The 21,937-nt window shown below is 40.1% G+C and overlaps 1 protein-coding gene across 1 annotated transcript in view; it reads left to right on the forward strand.

Moving 5' to 3' along the window:
• The window catches only part of LOC147178713 (uncharacterized), a 42,900-nt gene that overhangs the window by 13,384 nt on the left and 7,579 nt on the right, over window positions 1-21,937 (forward strand). The window contains exons 2-13 of the mRNA XM_086066947.1: window positions 12,741-12,939; window positions 13,013-13,094; window positions 13,169-13,287; window positions 13,381-13,501; window positions 14,345-14,430; window positions 15,314-15,500; window positions 16,337-16,508; window positions 16,638-16,778; window positions 17,023-17,139; window positions 17,229-17,322; window positions 17,394-17,610; window positions 20,802-20,996. Coding sequence (XP_085923073.1) covers window positions 12,741-12,939; window positions 13,013-13,094; window positions 13,169-13,287; window positions 13,381-13,501; window positions 14,345-14,430; window positions 15,314-15,500; window positions 16,337-16,508; window positions 16,638-16,778; window positions 17,023-17,139; window positions 17,229-17,322; window positions 17,394-17,610; window positions 20,802-20,996 — 1,730 coding nt within the window. The remainder of the gene's footprint in view (window positions 1-12,740; window positions 12,940-13,012; window positions 13,095-13,168; window positions 13,288-13,380; window positions 13,502-14,344; window positions 14,431-15,313; window positions 15,501-16,336; window positions 16,509-16,637; window positions 16,779-17,022; window positions 17,140-17,228; window positions 17,323-17,393; window positions 17,611-20,801; window positions 20,997-21,937) is intronic.

The raw sequence follows: 21,937 nt of genomic DNA on the forward strand, positions 1-21,937 counted from the left end.
CACGTTTTAGGGTGAGTAGTTAGTATCGAGATGCAGTTTGATTTATCTGATGGGGGAGGGGAACTTTCACTTTGTAATTTAGGAGGGCACCATTTTAAATCGTTTAAAAAAAATTCAATCCAAATTTGAAATACACATTGATCACATTTGTCCTACAGTAGCTAACAAAAATAATTGTGAATATAATATGAATAATAATTAAGCAAAAATAATTGATTGTAAAAGGAGAAAAACCAGCCAACCACCGTTTCCAATTTGCGATGCAAAAACAGGATCAGGGTTTTAAACGCCTCAGTTAGCAGGTTGCTCCTCAGCGTGCGAACAGGCCGAGATAAGGTCCGCCGCACTTACGTCAAGTTTTGGGTTTCCTTTCCATTGTTTTCCCACAAAGACGGCCACTATTGATTAAGGGCCAGGCCAGTTTACCTATCGGGTTGTTGACTTCGCACCGGAGTCGCATTCCAGCGCAGAGGGCAGAGTTACCTGATCACGCCTCACTTCAGGGAAGCAGAAAAGCGTGGGCAGCCACCAGCGCGTACGACTCCCACCGCCGTGCGCCATCTTGTACAATAGGACAAACTTTTGCCAGTAAGCGCAACCGCCAGCGGAAGTTTAGCGGACGCGAGGGCGGGCTCGTTACTTTGACCAGGTACTGTGAGCGCTTGTCTAATCTTTTCGCACCCTTTCTTTTCTCCCTCTCCCTTCTTGTCGTCCTCAGAGGGCCCGCGGCACTGGTTTATAACGCTGATGATTAACTAAACCCAGTCTGGGAGAGCGGGTCTGCTCGGCTCTCTCATTTCATGGAGCCTGACTGACCGCGAGGAGGACGGGAGCGTTCTCAGGGAATCCAAGAGCGACCTTTTTCCTTTTCAGCCTCGGCCTTCCCAACACTTTCTCGCATTCTTTGCTTGGGGTACCTTTCAAGACGGTAAGATTACAGGTGCATTCTACATTCCCCCCCCGACCTTTTCTCCCTTCCCCCTTTTCAAGCCCGGGCTCAACTTTTTCCTTGCTTGGGAGGGGGTTGAGGGTAAACTTTTCAACAACTCCTTTTAATGTCTCATTATCGCACCTTTTCTGTAATCAAGAGAATGCAGCCATTTTGTAAATTGTTGTAACAAAGCATTTTTGAACAAGATTTTTTTTTTTTTTTGAAGTGAAATTCAGTTTCATGCAATATAACAGGATTTGATGAAGAGAGTAACTGTGTAGTCAGCGCGGGGGGCGAGCACTTGGCACGCTCCACCTGTGAAGTAGCCACATGAGTCGGTACGAGAGCGGCATCTCAGTGACCTTCTGCACACGGGCGGCCTGCTCGGGTCGAGCTGAGCAGCATTCCATCAGCCTTTCATCACTCCACTAACACAAAGACGACAGCATCAGAGGTCCGCCAATGGAAAAAAAGGAGCAAGCCCTCATATTTGATTCCATCATGTAATGCCTGATAGCGCTGAAAGTAGGAAAATCCAACAACACCCAATGCCTTGACTTACTTTGAACCGGGCTGTGTTTTGTGTGAAAATAGTAACTGCCGTGTATTGTGGGAAAAAGCAGCCCTTCCTCCCGTCGTTGCCGCGCCGTAGCTTTCGACTAGTCAGAACAGGTTTGGGCAATCATTAACAACTTTTGCGGCCCAGTGTTCTGTGACAGCCCGTGTGGGCTGGAGAGCACAACGCGAGCCTTCTTGAGCGGAGGTCCCGCTCGTACAACGCGGCGACAACGCGAAATCCGCCACTCGAGTAGTAGCAGAAAAGTGACTTGCATCAATAGATGAAACTTTCATTTAAAACTTAAGGTACCCTTAAAAGTAAATGGCTTTCAGATGATTTAATGAAAAACAACGATAGGCCGTTGGGAGCGTCTTTCTGGGTGATCGTCTCCATCTTACGAGGCAGCATTGGACTACATCTCTTTTTCTAATACTGCCTGGTAATGATGATGATAGTCATCCGCTTGCAGCAAGCGCGCAATCGATTATTAGGGTTCAGCAGGCCGGAGAACGAGGCCCTCAGGATCCATCTTACCTGGCAGTGCTGGATTGTACTACTGTTGTTCTAACACTGTCTGGTAACGATGTTTTCTGGGGGACCACAAACATCAACAAATACAGTATTCCTTTTAGATCGGGATGGGCGAATGCCCATAACAGGTATCGTGCCTTATTTTAAGGCATCGGCAGCCATGATACTTGTAGTAAAAAAAAAAAAAAGTGAAAAGTCTGATATCAAGCAAGCCCTCCTCGGCAGTAGTTGGCGCTATACACTACTGCAGGCAAGTTGACACATCGGCAAATATTATCTGTGTCAGACAGAAAAGTCCTTGTTCACAATTTTTGCCATTGTCTACTAGGGGTGGGAATCTTTGAATGTCTCATGATTCGATTCGATTCCGATTTTTGGCTGTGCGATTCGATTCAGGATCGATTTTCGATTGAAAGCGATTTTTGATTGACAATGATTTGATTGACAATGATTTTTGCTTCAATTTATAGACGTTCAAGGAACCGTAATCATTTACTCCAGTCTGACTCGCTAATGCTAATTAACGCTCGATTTTTGGGCACACCCCTATTGTCTACCATGCGGCCGACTTGGCTCAGTGGTTAAGTGGTCGTCTCCCATCCGTGAGGTTTGGTCATTTGATCCTCACCCCCTGGTGACCAGGTCGAAGTGTCCTTGAGCAAGACACTGCACCCCGATTTGCTCCCAGTGGAGCTGGTAGCAGCCGACCACTGGTGTGTGAGTGTGTGTGTGTGAATGGGTGAATATGAGGCTTCAATTGTAAAGCGCTTTGGGCATCATATTTTGTAGATAAAAGTGCTATATAAAAAGCAGTCCATTTACCATTGTGTTAAATGAACATTTTTAAGTACAGTATGGGTGTCAAACTGGAGGCCTGGGGGCCAGATCCGGCCCGCCACATCATTTGATGTGGCCCGGAAAAGCAAATGATGTGCATCGACTTCGTTTCTTGCTAAATTTCTTCACGTTGAGATATTGCAAGCATTTTTGCCTGTGACTTCAAAACTAATTATTCATCACTTTGTTGTGTTTGTCATATATTTATTTGGGTTCACAGTCCCAAACGGCCCTTCAAAGGAAACCCTAATTACGATGTGGCTCGTGACAAAAATGAGTTTGACGCCCATGTACTAGCCAGGGATACTCAGTACTCAGACTGAAAAAGGTGGTGTCGAACATCCCTACTTATAACTCTACTAATGACTAATCCAAAGCATGGCGCGGGGTAAATTTAGTAAGGAGACAGAAGGCGATGGAATGCGCTGGTCCGTGTGTGATAGCGAACGTAATGCGATTCTGCCAGTAGCAAAAAAATGCAGTAAACGTGCAAACCTGATAAGACGACAGCGGCGTGTTACTCTTGCAGACATCGAACACGCATGTATGTCCTCGTTTTTCTTCAACTTCAGTGTTTTTTACTTTTTTTTTTTACTTACCTTCCTGCCCTTTTTTTTTTCTTGGCTTCTATGTCAACCCCACCCCACCTGCATAAAAGAATAGCAGTACGTTGATTGTTCCACCGGTCGTGCAAGACTTCTTTTTTTTTTCCTTTTTTTTTTTCTTGCTGGTAGGCAACCATGAACAGCGCCGGCCTTTGTGCTGCGCGGCGGCCGTTGGTCCAAGTGGCCTGTATCATGAAACTGAACTCACCTGAGCCTCATGTTGTCTTAGCTACCCAACGTGGAACTTGAAGATTTGCTATAACAACAGGCATGCCAACGCGTAAGCTGGGAATTGATGTTAAATAAAAAAAAGCTTGCGTGTGTGTTTAAGGAGGGAAATGTAGCCGTCATACGAAACACTGAGCCGCGCCTTTATGTACCCACTCGGCTCCATTGCCCCCGCCAGCAGAACCCCCCTCGTTGTCACCAATTGTGATGGCGGTATAAAAGAAGGCAGCTTTGAAGGCATTTTGGTGCTAAAGAGAAAGAGGAAGTTGTCAGGATTTCAGGCGGTTTCTTCTGCACTGCTGCTTCCTCAGAGGTCAACCTTCCAGCCTGTTGATTGGCGTCTTACCAGACACGGTTAGATGTAATTACTGCTGTCTAATACTGTCTGGTAATGCCGTCCATTAAATGGCATTGCCCTCCGCTGTCTTCCTTCTGCTCTCTCACTCTCTCGTCTTCACGCGTGCACCTTGACATACTTGCAGTGGCGAGTGGCGGGTGACTGTGGAACTGTGATCAACGTTGAACTGTGCTCAACTCGGAATGTTGTTTGTGACGACTATAATGGGGAATTTTGTCTGTAGAAAGATGTGTCCTCTACTCACCTGTGCTGTAACAGAATACCTTGCAGGAACTTGGCTTTTCTCCAGGTACAGTAAATAAATTAACACTGTGTGTGGCGATGCTTTATCTTCAGGCGCAACATGTCATGTGAAAGAACGTATTGAATAAATGAAATTTCAAATTCACTTGACGTGTCTTTTTACTTCTATTTTGTGAATCCACTTGCAATGTGTTCCCACGTTGTGGCTCACTTGCAACAGCGCCGTCGCTTCCCTCGGTGAGAGCGGAATGCCGAGCTCCAGTCAGGTGCGGATCAGGTTACTGCAGAACAGAGCTTCTTTTTTTAAAAGCTGCCACCCCACCCCCAACTGCCACTCCACAAAATACGCTCTCATTGTGGCAACACTGTGGGATACAGTTTGATGAGGATAATAATAATAACAACAATAATAATACATAATGATGCTCATGATCAAGATACGAATAATGACGATGGTACAAATAAACTAAATAAAACTAAATGCTAATTTTGTTGATGATAACCTTTATCTTCTTAAAATAATGGCCTATGGCATATTTTGAATGACGGACCATCCCCCCTAAAAACTAATAATAAATAAATAAATCTCATGTTCCTGGCCACCTCTGCTAAAATTAGCTACTGCCCTAAGAAATCATTCAATTCAACCCCAGAAATGAAATTAATACATTATAAGATCAGCAGTATTTGGTTAAGTTTTTTATGTTTTCTGAAAAAAGGAAATTACTTCAGCCATTATGTTAGAAAGGTGACAATATACATGAATTAAAAACACTACTACTACAACTACTAATTGTATTAATTATTATTTATTTATTCTGACTAAATAAGATTAAACATACATAATTTCATACAAAATAATTTATAAAACTAAATAATGTTATGACAATAATAATAATAATCATCATCCAAAAATAGATTATGAATCATAAACCTAAAGACATTATTTAAAATGATAATAGTAATAACACTAAAATATTTACATGTTTTGTTTACATACAAAATTCATACAATAAGAATAATCCAAACTAAAGATTTTTGTATAATTATAAAAAATAAACTGATAATAATAATAATAATAATAATAATAATAATAATAATAATAATAATAATAATAATAATAATAATAATAATAATAATAATAATAATAATGACAACACAAAGAAGCATATAACGGTAGTGATACAAAATAAATGATAACGCAAACAAAAATACAAAATAAATACTATCTAGTATATAGTAATAATAATAATAGTAATGAGGTGCACAAGGTGTGTGGACACGACATACAACAGCACAGCAAACGAGGAAATTAGCCGCCTGCAGGCCGGCAGTTGGGCTGGATCAACTTGGAACACACCAAACTGTTTTCGCTGGCAGGCCTCATCCGTTGATCTTCCCACGTTGATTCATCAGCCATTCAGTAATCATTCACTTTTCCCAATAACTAGCCACATTTCAATAGCTAGCTAATTAACTAACGACAGTCTCTTATTATGTAATCAGCTTTATCTCTTATGTACGTACCGTCCCAACAAGACCCTCGGGGATCTTCGCGTGTGACAAGGATCGAAGCCTTGGCGGAGGTCTTGCTGAGTCCATTTTAGATTTCAGTTGCAAAGCGAATTCCTTTCAGAACAACAGATGACGACGACTTTTAAAACGTGGCTTCCCGCCTTGTTGACGTCAGTCACGCGACTGGATGAGATTCCCGACTGGAGGGAAGCCTGCAGAGGATTCCTGAGCTGGCCCGTGCATGCTTGGAGCCGTTGGACCGGATTCCTGCGCCGACCCTTAAAGGCTGAGGATGGAGAGGAGAAGATTTGAGTACAGAAACACCATTTTTACTTTGCCTATTAGCATAATAAAGTCATTTTTGAATGTTTTAAGAAAACAAAAGACACGAGTCCAGTTGCCTTGCAGATGACCATCTTGACCTCTGTGTACACATTTTGTACTTGTGACGATGAGGTAGTTAGGCAAAGTAAATGTTAAAATAAAACAAACTGCTCCACTGATATGTAAAGGACGTCTCAAGGGTTAAAGATGACTAATAGACGATGGATTGCTCTGGAAAATTGGGAGGCCTGCGGCACATTGGTGAAGTTTTGCCCGCCACGGCTTCAAAGCGGGCAGGTTGGGCTCCAACCTGCCCGTGTTTTCTATGAGTTGATTAGTTGTAATTGTACTTGTGCGTGGTTCATTCTTCTCCTAAAACCCTGATTAGAGGCCGTGTGGTGTGTTGCTCGCCAAATGAATGCAATGAAAGGATTTTTTGTGATGCTATTTGTTTCTATCTCGAATGTGCTGCATCCTGAGAATTCCAATCATTACCATTCGTTGCTGATTGGTAATCATTTTCTTTACGAACCGATTTCGGAAAGTACAGATAGCTGTTTTCAACTTCCGCATGTCACCAGTGGGAGTGAGCAGTCAGCCTGGGAACATATTGTCGTACTCGGGCTCCCCATTGTACTCGTGTAAGGAAACGAGAGAGCGAGCGAGCCTATTGAGGCACGCCTCTCTTTACTCGGTAACTTAACTCCATTGCCGCCGCTATATAACTCACTCACGGGGAGAATCCCTCCAAATAGCAATAATAATAGGTTGTGGAGGGACACCATTGCCGCAGGCTGTAATTGCCCAGCACTTCCTGATCAAGCCAACACGACGTGAGAATGGGCCAATCCCCAAGATACACACTTTTATTGTCTTTTTTCAAGTGTAATATTGTTTTGATGAAGCTTTACCCGTGGCACACCAACAAACCAAAAATGCCGCACACAAAAAAACGGTGACATGATCATCAGAAAGCCTTGTGGTATCCTGATGTATGAATGGCAACAGGTGGATACGCAGGTTTATTGCACCATCTGCCATCTAAAGAGCATCTATTCAGTGACCGTGGGACATTTTCCACATCACTCCTGATGGCACACTTGAGAATCACTGCCTTGCGGACGTCTTTATGATGTGGGGGGGGGGGGGGGGGGGGGCATCCATGATTATAATTATTTTGTCAAAGAGGGAAAATAATAAAAAGAAAAAAGGATTGACCTTTACTGACTTACATAATTGATTAATTAACTACCGTCGCCGCTGCTACGTCTACTACAATTATTATTGTTATTGGATTTCTGGCATTGTTTGTTTGGATCATATATATATATATATATAATATAAATATAACAAAAAAATTGCTAGAAATAAATACATAAATATCTAATAAATAAAACAAAAATAATAAAATACTGTAAATAAAAAATAACATAAAATATAAATCAAATAAACAATGCAAATGTATAAAGTATACAATTTTGTTTTGCTTAATTTGGATTTCTGTTCACGGATATACAAATAAAACAAAATTACGATTGTTTTAAAAGTAAAAAAAAAAGAACCGTGACTAAAAACGTATTTAGTATTATTGCTAATGTTATATGAATGTGATTGTAGTAGTATTTAGCAACAATCATCACATTTTCATATAAATATGATTCCTATTGTGGTTCTAATACTGCTTAATTTTAATATTGCTACAGGAGAAGCTCGTTGTTAGCTTTGTAAATGCGGAATGCACAGCCATCAAACTCAAGGCCGGGGGGCCAGGTCTGGCCCACCACCTCATTTTAGGAGGCCCACCAAGGCAAACCATGTGCGTCTGCTTCATTTTTCTTGATGTAATTGGTACCAAAATCGTCTTTACATTCATGGACGTTGACAGATTGCAAACATGTTTTCTTGTAAATATCAAGCCCTTTTTTTTTGTTCAATAAATTGAATAATAGTTTTATGAACTTGACTTCTGATTTAGTTATCCAACTTTTTGTTGGGTGTGTGTGTGCTATAATGAGTTTGACACTCTACATTAGAGGGCGTAGGTGTACCTAATGTTGTGGCCAGTGACGGCGAACTCGCCTCGTGCAGGGAACGTACTCACTGGAAACGAGCGCGCACAGATTCAGGTTTACACAAGGGGTTTTTCATACATGCACACCCGGGCACACATCCTCTTGGCAGATGGCGTAGCGCGAGGTGGACGGGGTTGTAAAACAAGCCTGCTCTCTTTGTCCACCTGCAGCAAGCGGCCTTTAACAACAGCGTCTCTATCAGATGGCGGCTCTTTATCAAGGCGTGGCCGATGCAGGGAGAGGCCCACTTCCAGGGACAAGCTTCTCACTGCGTTGGAACATTTTTTGCTTTCCACAGGTGGTAAATGGACTGCGGTTGAGATATACTTTGTGTAAGCAAAAGTACGAGCTTTGAACAGTAGTTTAGTACAAAAGTCAAACTGAATTCTTACTGTCAGTTAGGCTGTATAGAGTAAGATTACATTAAATTCTGACAGGACTGAACTGAGGTCCGACCGGAAAACAAAACTACACAACGAGAAATGTTCAATGAGCTAATGATGGCAACTGGAAAAAGATATTCCTTAGCGTTATATGTTTTTTTCAGATGAAATATTTGAGTGTAAATACATTCCTATTAATACAACATATGATAGTTAATATACAAATGACTTGATGGTTGATAATAGAAAAGTGTGATTAAAATGGAGCAAGCTGTGTGTGAGCCCTGGGTTAGAGTCTTGCGAATTTTAGAATCTCAAAATGGAGCTTGGAATCATGTTACCTACTATAATTGCACTTGAAGTTAATATTTTGTCTATAAATAATTTGATAACTTTTGTTATTTTTCACGTACAATTAATACATTTCAAAACTGCCACTTGCTGCTGACTGAAGATGACATCACCTGCGTTAAGGAAACAGGTAACAACCAATCGCGGTTCCGTTTGCGAACGTCACATGACCAAACCCAGAAAACAGGTGAGCCATGAATGGTCGTTATCTAAAACTCTTAGCACCTGTGATGTCATTTTCAGTCGACAATAAGAGGCAATATGTGTTTTTAAAGGTATTAATTGTACAAACAAAAAAAATGAAGTTATCAAATTAAGTCTAGGCAATATTTTTTTATTTTTTGTTGTTGCTGAAAACGGCTAAATGAGTCAAGTATTCCTTTTAAAAAGGGCACTAATCAGTTGGTGTATGTCATAGCCTGATGGAGACGTGAACAATTATAATTGAAACGTTTGAGTTCACGTGTCGCCAGTCATTAACCGAAATAATTTGGAATTGAAAAAGATTGCTAAAGCTAACATTGCTAGTGTCAATGTCTGTGCTTGCTGCAATTATAAAGCCTCGTTAGTTGACATGTGTTTCAAGGGCTGTTTCTGAAAATCTGAAAGTGTGTCACGGTCGATTGTTACTTCCTCCTGTGTGAAACAAAGCGATTAAGGGAGTGAACGTGTTAGCAGACCAGCACAAGCATATTACTCAACTGCATTCCTGGCGCCGGATTAGCCCGAGACATTATGATGAATGTGTCCTAACTGCCATGGAATGAATAGTTATTATGGGATGGATTCTACATAAAATAACAGCTTTGTGGCGGCCTTTAAAATAATTGTCAGGCGGACATAAAGTAAATAATAAAGTGGAAAGGGTGCGGAGAACAAAACCAACGCTTTTGAACTGCACATCTACCTTCGTCACACAATTTAACTTTTTTGCATACAGTATATCGTGAAATCCATTTGTTTACTGCGAACACCAGTTTGTCACCCAAACACCTGAAAGCCAACCTATTGTCCCTCCAAATACAGTAATGCATACAAAAAACAATCGGAAATGCATATACATATGGAAAAGAACTGAACTTTTTGGTGAACAGCATTACAAAATTGTTGTATTGAGGTTGTAGGCTCAACACTCCCCAAGTATATTTTTTTTTAACTTAGCTATAAGATTTGGTTGCTTTGTACAATCAATGACTATAAGGTATGCAAACATTAGCTTTAAAAAAATGTTTTTTAATGTTATGCTGAAAAACATTATATATATATATATATATATATATATATATATAAATATATATATATTAGGGGTGTGAATTGCCTCGTACCTGGCAATTCGATCCGTATCACGATTCATATGTCACGATTCGATTACCGATTAATCACGATACAAATCTATAAGTCGATTATTGCGATTTTTTTAAAATTCGCAATTTTGAAAATACTCATCAGTAGTGATAGACAAATGACGCTTCATGAAACACTTGTGATATTGTTTGACTCTAGATGGCACTCTTGGTTTAAATGCGCCAGCTAGCTAGCTAAACAGCTAACCAGACAGATAGACAGACAGATAGACAGACAAATAAAGCTTTATGAAGCACCTGTGATATTTTTTTTACTCCTCTAGATGGCACTCTTGGTTTAAAAGCTAACCCCAAGTAAGATGTTTTGTTGAATATTTCCATCAAAAATGTATGTTTAAAAATCGATTTGCCCGCATATTGAATCGCTACGAGAATTGTGCATGGTAATATTGTTAACACCCCTAATATATATATATATATATATGTGTGTGTGTGTGTGTGTGAAAATTTTTATTAATTTTTTTACACAGTAAACTTTAAAATATTCTTTGGAAACTAGTTGAGATGGTTTACCAGCGCCTCCGCAGGTTTGAGCCAATACTGCACTCAATTCTCCTTCAATTACTTCAACCCTTGATGAATGAACAATCAATTCCACACAACTGACACAAATGCTAAGCAATTAATTGACTCACTGTTTATGATGCCATTTGTCATGAATATAAGTTTAATACATATTGTCACCTTCCCAAAATAATGCTTGTACGTGGAACACCAGTTTGTTCGTGGACTCCTTTTTGTGGTACATAAAGAATCACTAATTAAAACTGCATTTTATTTTTGTAAATTAGGAATAGTTCAGTTGTTTTGAAGTTTTAAGCACAATATTTTTGCACGTTCAGGATGATTTGTTTTTAAACATTTATTTATTTTATTCTAAGTGCAATGAAATTTTAATCGAATCATTATTTAAGAAAAGTTTATTTTCCTATATTGAAGCACAGTTTTGACATTCAAACTGTGCACAATGTTACAGTGGATTACAAAAATGTTATATATACTTTTTAGGAATAAAAATTGTTTATGATGATCACATTATGGGGGAAATGTACATACATGCATATATATATATATATATATATATATATTTTTTTTTTTTTTCTGAGGTAGTACTTTAAAACAAAAACAAAATAACAACAAAACTGCTGTAAACTGAAGGACTGCTTGAACAATAGCGTTTACCTTTTGTGTTGGGACACAATAACAACGTTGACACAACATCGGAGGCCTCCATGTAGTTAATATTGGATGAATTGAAACACAAAGTGGCTTTGCAATGCACACTCTTGTGGAGTTGCTGTGGAAAGATTGTCCGAGTGGCAACTGTTGCCATGGCTCCCACTACTGGCCAATCTGCTGATTGTTTACGTGGGTGGAGTGTGTGTGTGTGGGGGGGGGGGGGGGGGGGGGGTGATGACCCTGCAGTGTGGCAGTCAAGATGATTCTGTCTGTGCCTTCGCTGGTTGTCTAGGCCTTGCCAGACCGCAGGTTTGAATGCACATGAAGAGCATGCAGAGTAGTTGAGAAGGTAGAGACTGACCGGAGGCGAGTACGTTGAGTGGAAATCTAGCAACCATTAGCTCACATTTGGCCGTTTCCTTGTTGCAGTGTGAAGGTAAGGACAGAATTGATGCTAACATTTTGTAAACATGCTTCAAAGTCAAAGTCAAATGGCACTGTTATTGTTTCCGTGAAAACAATGAAAATGGAGGCGATGCATATGTAAAAGTGCAGTGGTGCCTTGGGATACAAGTGACCCAACTGTTGAGTTTTTTGGGGCACAAGTGGCCGTTTGACGGACTTTTTGCTGAAGTGATGAATGAATGTGAGATATGTGAAACAGATGTAGATGGATAATACTCATAGGTATACTGTGTATTCTTTATCCTCTGTGAAGAATATGCACAGTATATCAATATAACAGTGAATTGATGCAAAGAATTAGGATTTTTATTTTTATTTTACATTAATTTTTATGTCATTACAGTATGTTTTGATTAGAGCTTGGACTGGCACCCAAAATCTACATTTGCAGCGAATCGCAAATTAACACGAATGGGCCACTAATGGTGCTCTTGCAGAAAAACATGTCAGAGTCCAAAATATGAAGAATCCATGATGATCATTAAAGTAAATGGAGTGCGCTTTATCTACTTATAAGTAGACCAAACCTCAAATTTAAACAAATTTTTTTTTTAAACATATCGACGTGGACCAAGACTGTATGTGGCCAAGGTTCTAAAGGAGCCAAGTCAACCTATGGAAAGGTTTTCCTTTTTTACTTTAAAATAACTTAAGGATCCCTTGCTGCACACTAACCAATGGCAGGATGTGTTTTGTTTTCTTCACTTTTGCTAAAAGCCTGTCTCTTTCTTACATCTATAGTGTTAAGTGCTTCATTTAATGAAAGGCCCTCTTCATGGTCTTGTTTTTCTTCAGCTGGCGATCATGTCGTCTGAGAGCTTGGTGGAGCCGCGCAGTGAGGCCCAAAATCAAAATGGCGACGTGGACAACCTGTTATCTTCTACTGGCGATGTCAAAGATGGACTGACTGAGGTGAAGGAGAAGCAGCCTGTTGAAAACAAAAGGGGGTGTACCCAGATGGCTTTGAACAAGAAGAAACGGGGCCGAGGCTCGGGTGCGTGCGCATGTCCCACCCCCGATATACATTGTACGCGGTTATCCGTGTTAGCTGATGTGCTCCCATTCAGTCAGGCAAAGGCTGCAGCATGCCGAGGAGCCCAGAGGTTGCGGCCCTTTCTTCTTCTTTGGAGGGGCCAATGGTGCTGAGATGTAAGCAAGACCAATATGTCTTCACAGGTGATCTCTTGTATGTTTGAGTGCGATGGCGCTCCTCTCTCCTACAGAGTGAGCGCTTACTGTGAGAGGAGAGGATGGAAGAGGACATACGACAAGCACAGGGAGGACTTCAAGCTCAAGTGGTGTGAGAGCAAATCCCCGTGCACTTACCTCAGCTTCAGAGAAGGTGACGGGACGGGTTCAACATGTGGACGGTTCTTTTTTTTTTTTGCGCGCGAGTGGCTCATGCGGCGGATGCTTCGTCCCATGTTGTTCCCAGGAGAACAGCTGGTGTATCAGATCCCCAACAACAAGGTGCTCACCACCAAGATCGGCCTGCTCAGCAGTCTGAGGGAGTACGAGCGAGTCAGCTGCAAGGTCAACCACGGCCGAGCGCTTAGGTCAGATGGACTTGCTTCTTGTGATTTGCGTTAGTCTTACAAATTGTTATGCTAAATATCCCGCTCCCCCCCTCCTCCCTTTTTTTTTTACCGAGCCCTTAGCATTGTGATGTCATCTTCAGTGAGTTAACTCGTACTCCACAAACATGATATTAATCGGGAGTTAGACTAATGGGTGCGCACAGAACAAATTTTAACTTGACTTCTGCTGTATCATATGTCAGCGGTTTGCATTTTTAACAGTATGATTATCTTGCTGGTATTTTCTAGAAATTTTCAGTTTTTTTTTAATACTGTATAAATACCATGACTTGCTTTAGTAATATGGATCGACTCTTAGTATTTTCCCTATAATTAGGCTTAACCGGGGATGAGATTGATATGATCTTCAACATATGACTGACGTCAAGCAGAATCCTCACATCGCTAAAATCATCACTTTTTATAAAAAATAAATACAATAAAGCATTTGTTGCATGATCAAAGAGAGTAAGCCATTTTCAATGCTTTAGATTGGTCAATAATTTGCATATAAAAAACAGACCCTCAATACGACTGACCAATAGTACTGATTTGTGGGGAAAAAAATGTAAAATTGTCCATATTTGGATGTGAGAAGTTTCCGCCTAGCAGTGACAATATGCAAAAAGCTAAAACACAAATGTTTATTTAACTTAAGTCCTACCTGCATAATAATTTGGGATTCATTTGCATTCACTATTTGACATCCATTTCAGATATTTATTCATTTGTATGTACATCTTTTTTTGAAATGTGCTTCTTTTGACTTGCACTTTAAGCAATTCTCAAGATGCTAACTGCTAACTTTGCTGTGCCACACAGGAAGCTGAAAATGAAGGAGTTCCTTCCTACAACCTTCCGTTTGGATGTAAAGGGAGAGCGAGAGGCTTTCTTTGCTCAGCAGGAGGGTACGACGACAATATATGTATCGTCCTCTAATACACACACATGACACTGGTTGAACAGGCTTTGTGTTTAGTTAGCAAGCTCCAAAATCAAACAGTAAAAAACGGATCCGCCTGCGCGCGGCAGTGTTAGCACAATAGGTGCCTTGGTGATGGTTTAATGAACGGTGGAAAAAATAATGCACTTCACCTCCCATGAGGACCTGATAAAATCACCCGAGGAGCATGCTGTTGCCGTAGCGACGAGTCACCAAAGGCCAGGGCTGAGGCACAAACAAGCAGAACGATTGAATATGTTGGACGACGTTGAGGCAAGAGTTACACTGTAACATTTTTGCCTGTAATGTTTTGCCTCCAAAAAATATTCAAATGATGTCACCCACTGCGGGATTGCTATGATAAGCTCTTGCGTATTAATCAGATGTATACAGTAGTTCTCAGTTACAACAAAACGTCCCAGAGGTTGGACAAATATCCATTTGATCACAACTGTGCTCAACTTTTTAGTTAACTTTTTGTTTTGTTTTTGGTGTGTATTTCTAAAGCGACAATAAGTTGACATTAATCATGAAATAATTTGCAATGGTGGTAATTTGACTCTCGGACAGTTTAGGTTTAAAGTATTTACTCAATAAATTGATTACTAGTCTGCCCCTTTTTTTTTTCAGAATTGTTTTTACATTTTATGTGTCATGCCATATATGTATATCATAATTATATATTTTATATTATATTTTTATTAATTAAATATTAATAATTAAAATATTTATTATTTGATATTTATTCATATCATAATATTAAATGTATATGAAATGATCATAAATAATCATCATGTGAAGAGCTTTACATCGAGCATTTCTAAGAGTCTCTTGTTGGCACTCGGCAGGTGCGAACAACAATTCCAGTCAAATGTGGATCTGCAAGCCGACGGATCTGAACCAGGGCAGAGGGATCTTTCTGCTGAAGAGCATGGAGGACGTCGCCGCCTTGAAGCTGAAGCTGCAACACATGGACGACCTGCGGACCAACAGAAAGACGCTTCACCGCCGGCCTCAGGCTTACATCGTCCAACAGTGAGTACACATATTGAGATCCGCAATATGTCAGCTGCTACGTGTGTTGCGTAGAGTGGTGCCTTGAGAAACAAGTTTCCACTTTTGGCTCCTTTTATCATGAGTTTTTACACTCCTTTTTTTGTACACTGGGTGTTGCCTATCTGAGTAAAAGTATTGGAACGGCATGGACAATTCTTTTGACAGAGCACCTTTTGTTTCAACCCGCCCACTTTTAAGTGATCATTTAAAAGTATTGGAACATGTGTGTTTCTAATTGCTCAGGTGTTGCCTTTAGATTGATTGCTTAACCCCTTCGGACCCATAGATGGGTGCAGTGGGCATGACCTTTGCAGACATTTTAGCAGTGCACATGATAATTGTGTGTATAAACCAATAAAAACACATCATTTGGATGATGTCATCACTTCTGGTTCATGATTGGATCCTAGCTAACCAATCACAAAGGCAAGTTGATTTGCATGATGTTTGATGTTCATGTTAAAAATGTTACGGATAAGCCTGGTAAGTTTACAACACATACAGTCATACAATCCTGGTGTCCACTATAAAAAACAAAAAACATGATACCCCCCCCCCATATTGTTCTCATTTGGGAAAAAGAGTCAGTCAGTAAAAAAAAAAAAAAAAAGGGATGGTTAAAGTTAGATAGTATTTGTTTTTGGCTTTCATTTTCTGCCTTTAAGCAAATATATAGAGCATGACCAAGACTATACGTAGCATAATTAAACGCCGCAATCCATCAAAGCAGGTGCGTATTTAATTATTGAGCATGGTTGCCCCATTTTCTTGGAAGTGCCCCCTGAGCACTATGAAGCGTTTGTGATCTTTTACAGTTACATCCAGAGGCCGCTGCTGTTACGAGGGAAGAAGTTTGATGTGCGCTCTTATCTCCTCATCGCCTGCACGTCACCTTACATGGTCTTCTTTCGCCACGGATACGTCCGGCTGACCTGTGACCACTATGACCCCACCTCCAATAATCTGTCAGACCACCTGACCAATCAGGTACAACCTCGTAGCGCGAGAGCTAAAAGAAAAAAGGAGGAAAAAAAAGTAATCAACAATGCTGCTATTCTTTCAAGTGGTTACATGATGTGTGTGTGTGTGTGTGCGCCCCCTGCTGTTCACCTGCAGTACATGCAGAAGAAGAACCCCCTGTACAGACACATGAAGGAGGAGACCGTGTGGTCCATGGAGAGCTTCAACGCTTACGTTAACGACCAGTGTCAGGTTACCAAGGATCTACCAAGGGACTGGGTGCTGGGCACCTTCACAGTGAGTGCTGCTGTTGTTGTCTGCTTGCTCGCAGGGACCAATTAGCAGTCAGAGAATGACTTGCTCCTAATTGAGGTGAAGGCGCGGTTGGCGTGAGCTCAATTCTGTCTGAGGATGCTTCATTTTATTATGTGCTGGATAATGATACTGATGATGGTGATAACAATAAAAATCATCATCCATGGCAATGACGCATTGACAATAAGTTGTAATAAAGTGGTCGATTCCCTCCTGTGCGCTTTAGAGGTGCATGCAGCAGATGATGACGCAATGTTTCCTTGCTGTCAAAAACAAGCTGGACCGCAGGCTGGGTTTTTTCGACCTGATTGGCTGTGACTTCATGGTGGACGAGGACTTCAAGGTGGGTGAGGCCAACGAGAACGAGCGCGTTAGTTGATGTGGATTTAAATCAAATTTAAAATAAAATTACAATAAAATAAAAATGTTAAGGTGTGGCTTTTGGAGATGAACTGTAATCCAGCTCTCCATATCAACTGTGAGGTGCTGAAAGAGGTGATACCCGGCACTGTAGCGGAGACACTGGGTATGTTCCTTTAAAGTTGACACTCACGTTTGGCCATCTCAAAGTGTCATCACGTTGATGCTCCTCTTCAGATTTAACTCTCGAGATCTTCAACAAGTGCCGTCTGAGACAGCGGATCTTGCCTTTGGCGTGTCAGGGGGAGTTTGTGCTCCTGTACAACGGGCTTCTTGGCTCAGACTCCAACGACAACAAAGTCTCCAAAAAGGGCCAAAGGACGAGGCCCAGACCGCCCGTGAGCAACATGAGACGCACTCCACATGTCTGGCCGGCTCTTCGAGTTGAACCGTCGTAGTTGTATGAAGCTCAAGATGAACACATGCACGCTGCAGCAGCACCTTGTAGGTGAGGATGTGTTGACGCATCCAGCAAATCAACATGAAAAGACACTTGTTTTCTTGTCATTAGCATCATTTCTTGTGCCCAAAAATATAAGGACTAATCCTGGATTTTTTTGGGGTATTATTATTAACTGCAAGCAATATTTATTACAATTAAAATAATAATGTAAAATATAAAATACATTTAAATAACGTATAAAATATTTCCCTGTGTTTAATGAATCAATACATTTGATGAGTTTGAAATAAATTGTCTGAAATAGTGGAATACAGTGCTTTAAAGGGTCTTTAATATTGCTGGACATAATGAGTTGTATACACTATGTGCACCGCTTATTTCATGACATCTTCTAACAATGGCATTGTTTTTTTGTTTTTTCCTTTCTTTTTTTTTCTAGAGCTCAGTATTGTTCATTCGGTAATTTTACCGATTTGACATGTCATCATCATTGCTCTCTTTTTTATTTTGATTTTATTTTTTATTTTTTTATGTTGTATGTGGGTGAGTATGTGCATGGGTGTGTGTATGTGTGCATGTGTGCGTGCGTGTGAGTGTGTACTCATTAGTTCACCTAAAACCTATTAAAAATCCCACACCGTTCACCTAAACCGAATACTTCTGAATCCAGCTAGAGTCGTGAGGTTGTCAGGAGACCCGAGGAAGGATCAAAGAAAAGAAAGGAAAATGAAATCCAGCACCGACCAGACATTACCTACTACCCACCGGGTTACCAACCAGAGTCTTTCACCAACCCCAGAACAAATCAGGGAGACCTCAAGAGACCAAAGGAGAGACTGAGGAAAGGAAGGAAGGGCAGATGAAGCAGAGTGAGATCCACAGACACCAGCCTCCACTCATTCAGCGACCAGTGCGAGAAGCAAATGCTTTTTGAGTTTCAGTAGATGCTGGTGTGGTGGCATTTATGAGAACCTCCACCAGAGAGGGGAGCCGTCGACCCCGGCCAGGACAGAGCAAGAGCAACACCTCAGTGCCACGGCAGCGCCAAGGGACAACAAGGGCATTGTATTACATTTATAGTGCGTCCATTCACTGACTTGGCTTCTTTGTCTTCATTTCCTTCAGCTTCAATAAATATTGAATATTAAACAGATATTTGTCCACTGTCCAAACATGCATCAAAGGAATTTTAACCATTTCCTCGACTCGTAGTGGAATTAAATATGTAACTAACTATAAAGCTAATAATAAAAAAAAAGAAGTAAAAAAAGATGATGTAAAATGTAAATTATACTTTTGAACTGGGGCAGTCCTTGACTGCAATTGAAATGTTTACGAGTATGTCGAAAGAGTTAGTGAGCGTGACTGGTATATTTTTCCATGAAACTCAATGATAATTTTTTTAAATACATAAATAATTTACAGTATACATTTATAAACACGTAATCCATGTAAGTTTATTATTATTTATGTATGAACAATACATATTTGGTAAATTTGCTGCATGTTACGCTCATCTAACTTTATGTTGAAATCACAATTTGTTTGAAATTACGTAATGATTTATTATAAAACTTAACAATGTTAGTAAATGTCTTATAAATGCAGCAAAGTAGAATTTAACTCGTTCGATGCCATTGACGGCTATAAACGTCAAAAATTCATTTGAGCTATTTCTATTAGTTAAACATTTTTTTCCACTTTTGTTAAGAGTATGAAAACCTAGAATTTTTTAATGGTACATTTAGAACAGATATGAAATTTGTGATTAATCGCGAGTTAACTAGTGAAGTCATGCAATTAATTCAGATTAAAAACTTTAATTGCCTGACGGCCCGAATTGTTAATAATCTTCTTTTTTTTATATTATTATTCTTTCACTGCCATTGATGGCTATAAATGTCAAAAAAATCATTTGAACTATTTCTATTAGTTTAACCCCCCCCCCCACACACACACACACACACTTTTGTTAACAAGAGTATGAAAACCTAGAATTTTTTAATGGTACATTTAGAACAGATATGAAATTTGTGATTAATCGCGAGTTAACTAGTGAAGTCATGCAATTAATTCCGATTAAAAACTTTAATTGCCTGACTGCCCGAATTGTTAATTGTCTTCTTCTTTTTATTATTATTATTCTTTCACTGCCATTGATGGCTATAAATGTCAAAAAGTATTTTTATCTATTTCTATTAGTTAATTTTTTTTGCCACTTTTGTTAACAAGAGTATGAAAACCTAGATTTTTTTAATTGCACATTTAGAACAAACATAAAATTTGTGATTAATCGTGAGTTAACTAGTGAAATCATGCGATTAATTACAATTTTAAAAAATGATCGCCTCATGCCCCTAATTTATAATAATCTTTAAAAAAAAAAATTTATGTGAATGAGTTAATAGTGTCACACGATAGCCACTTGTTGCTAGGCAGAGTTCATAGGGCTGAGTGATAACTGTCCCATTAGCCAATGAAAGGTGGAGAAAATGATGCATTTTCACACCACTTATGGTTGATTTAAAGATACACTCTTTAAATGACTCCAAAAGTAACACTAAGGATAATAAAGTTCATTTTAAATCCAAATCCAAATATATATATATATATATATATATTTCTTTAATGCTGCTTATCCTGTTCTGGGTAGCGGGTGGCTATCATCACTGTTTACACTGAAGTCAAATGAATGTACCCCTACACTGTATTAAATTCCTATACTGTACAGTATTACACTATTGATGTGATATGAGTCACAGAAGAGCATGCAGACAATATGAACGATTGCTGCAATCTACCCCCCCCCCCCCCACACACACACACACACAAACACCCCCGCTCGCTTGCTGACTAATTTTGCAATAATCCCATTTGGAAATCAGAATGGGAAGTAGCATGGGAACACAACAATACGCCGGCCAGGTTGACTGCATCAGAAGATTCTTTTTCGAGACAGGCGCTCGCGTTGGAGACAAAACCAAAAGTGTGAGGCAGCTGACAGGAAGGAACAAACAACCGCACTGCGCTTCAACATTTGTTTTCTTCATTCTTCAATTCCTCTTCAGACAACTTTGATGTGTGGGGCTGGGTGGAAAAAAGGGGGAACTACAGATTAGCAGTTGCCCCTCCCCCCCCTCCTCCTCTGCCCAATGTCCTCTTTTAGGCCCTTTTTGTGTCTGATTGGAGTGTGGCAAACACGCAGTGGGGAGATGCTGCTCACAGTGTTGTGGACGATCTGACAGGCCGAGGGCGAGAAAGGAGGATAAAAGCTTGTCCACGATGGGATGCTGCAGTGTGACCCAGAGGCACACCGGCGTGGACGAGGTGGGTCCTGATGAGATTGAACTCCTGGAACTCTCTGGAGACCATTTAGGGTAAGATATATGCACGGGAGTTGACAACAGTTTTATTAGAGGTTCACTTTTTTTCCATTGAGGGGTCACATAGAAGGGTTGAAGAATGCGGGCAAGGGCCCATTTTAGTCATTTATTTATTAAAATGCTATACCACATTCCGACAGGTTTACATGAAAGGAAACGGAATTGACAAGATGACTTTTCATATCATAATTATGCTTCTCATCCCCATTCCTTTTTAGTTCCAGAAAAAAATGTCAAACAATGAAAACGCTGTGGACCCCCCCTGGTCTAAAGCATCATGCCAAGCATGTGCAGGGCAACAACTCCCGTCCATTATGCTTTGCCGCCCCCAGCACAACGCAAACTAATTGTCTCGTATTTACGCAACATAAACTTGGGAGCTCAGTGATGCGGCACTCATGTGATTAGGAGATTAGAGCAATACAATGGCCGAAGCGTGGATGGCGCTAATACAGTACTGACAAAGACGGGACAAATCCCAAAGACAAGAAGATTACAAGAGGCTAATCTACAACGGTGGCCAGCAATCGGTGTGTGTGTGTAGGTGTGTGTGTGTGTGTGTGTGTATTTATCATGAAGCTGATCCTAGATATTATGTATAAGTGTAACATCAATGCAGACATTTAAATGACTGATGGAATAAAATAAAACAAAATACAACGTATCCTTAATAATACTTGTATGTTTAATTAAAAACGTATACTTGTCTGAATGGTGACATTTACTGTGACTATGACTACTACTGCTACAAATAACAACATATTGACATGATTTTCATAAAAAGTTGATTAGCACTGTCTGGTTTGCTTTGTGACAAAAACATTTCAGTATTGTGGGCTAGTGCAGGAAAATTATCATTTACATGTAATACTTGAAGTAATTAATATTTACTGCATCTTCTTGCTGTTTAAATTTCAAGGCCACACACACACACA

Source organism: Leptonotus elevatus, chromosome 2 (assembly GCF_054856555.1).
Source record: "Leptonotus elevatus isolate MCC_2025b chromosome 2, RoL_Lele_1.0, whole genome shotgun sequence".
Lineage (NCBI taxonomy): Eukaryota > Metazoa > Chordata > Actinopteri > Syngnathiformes > Syngnathidae > Leptonotus > Leptonotus elevatus.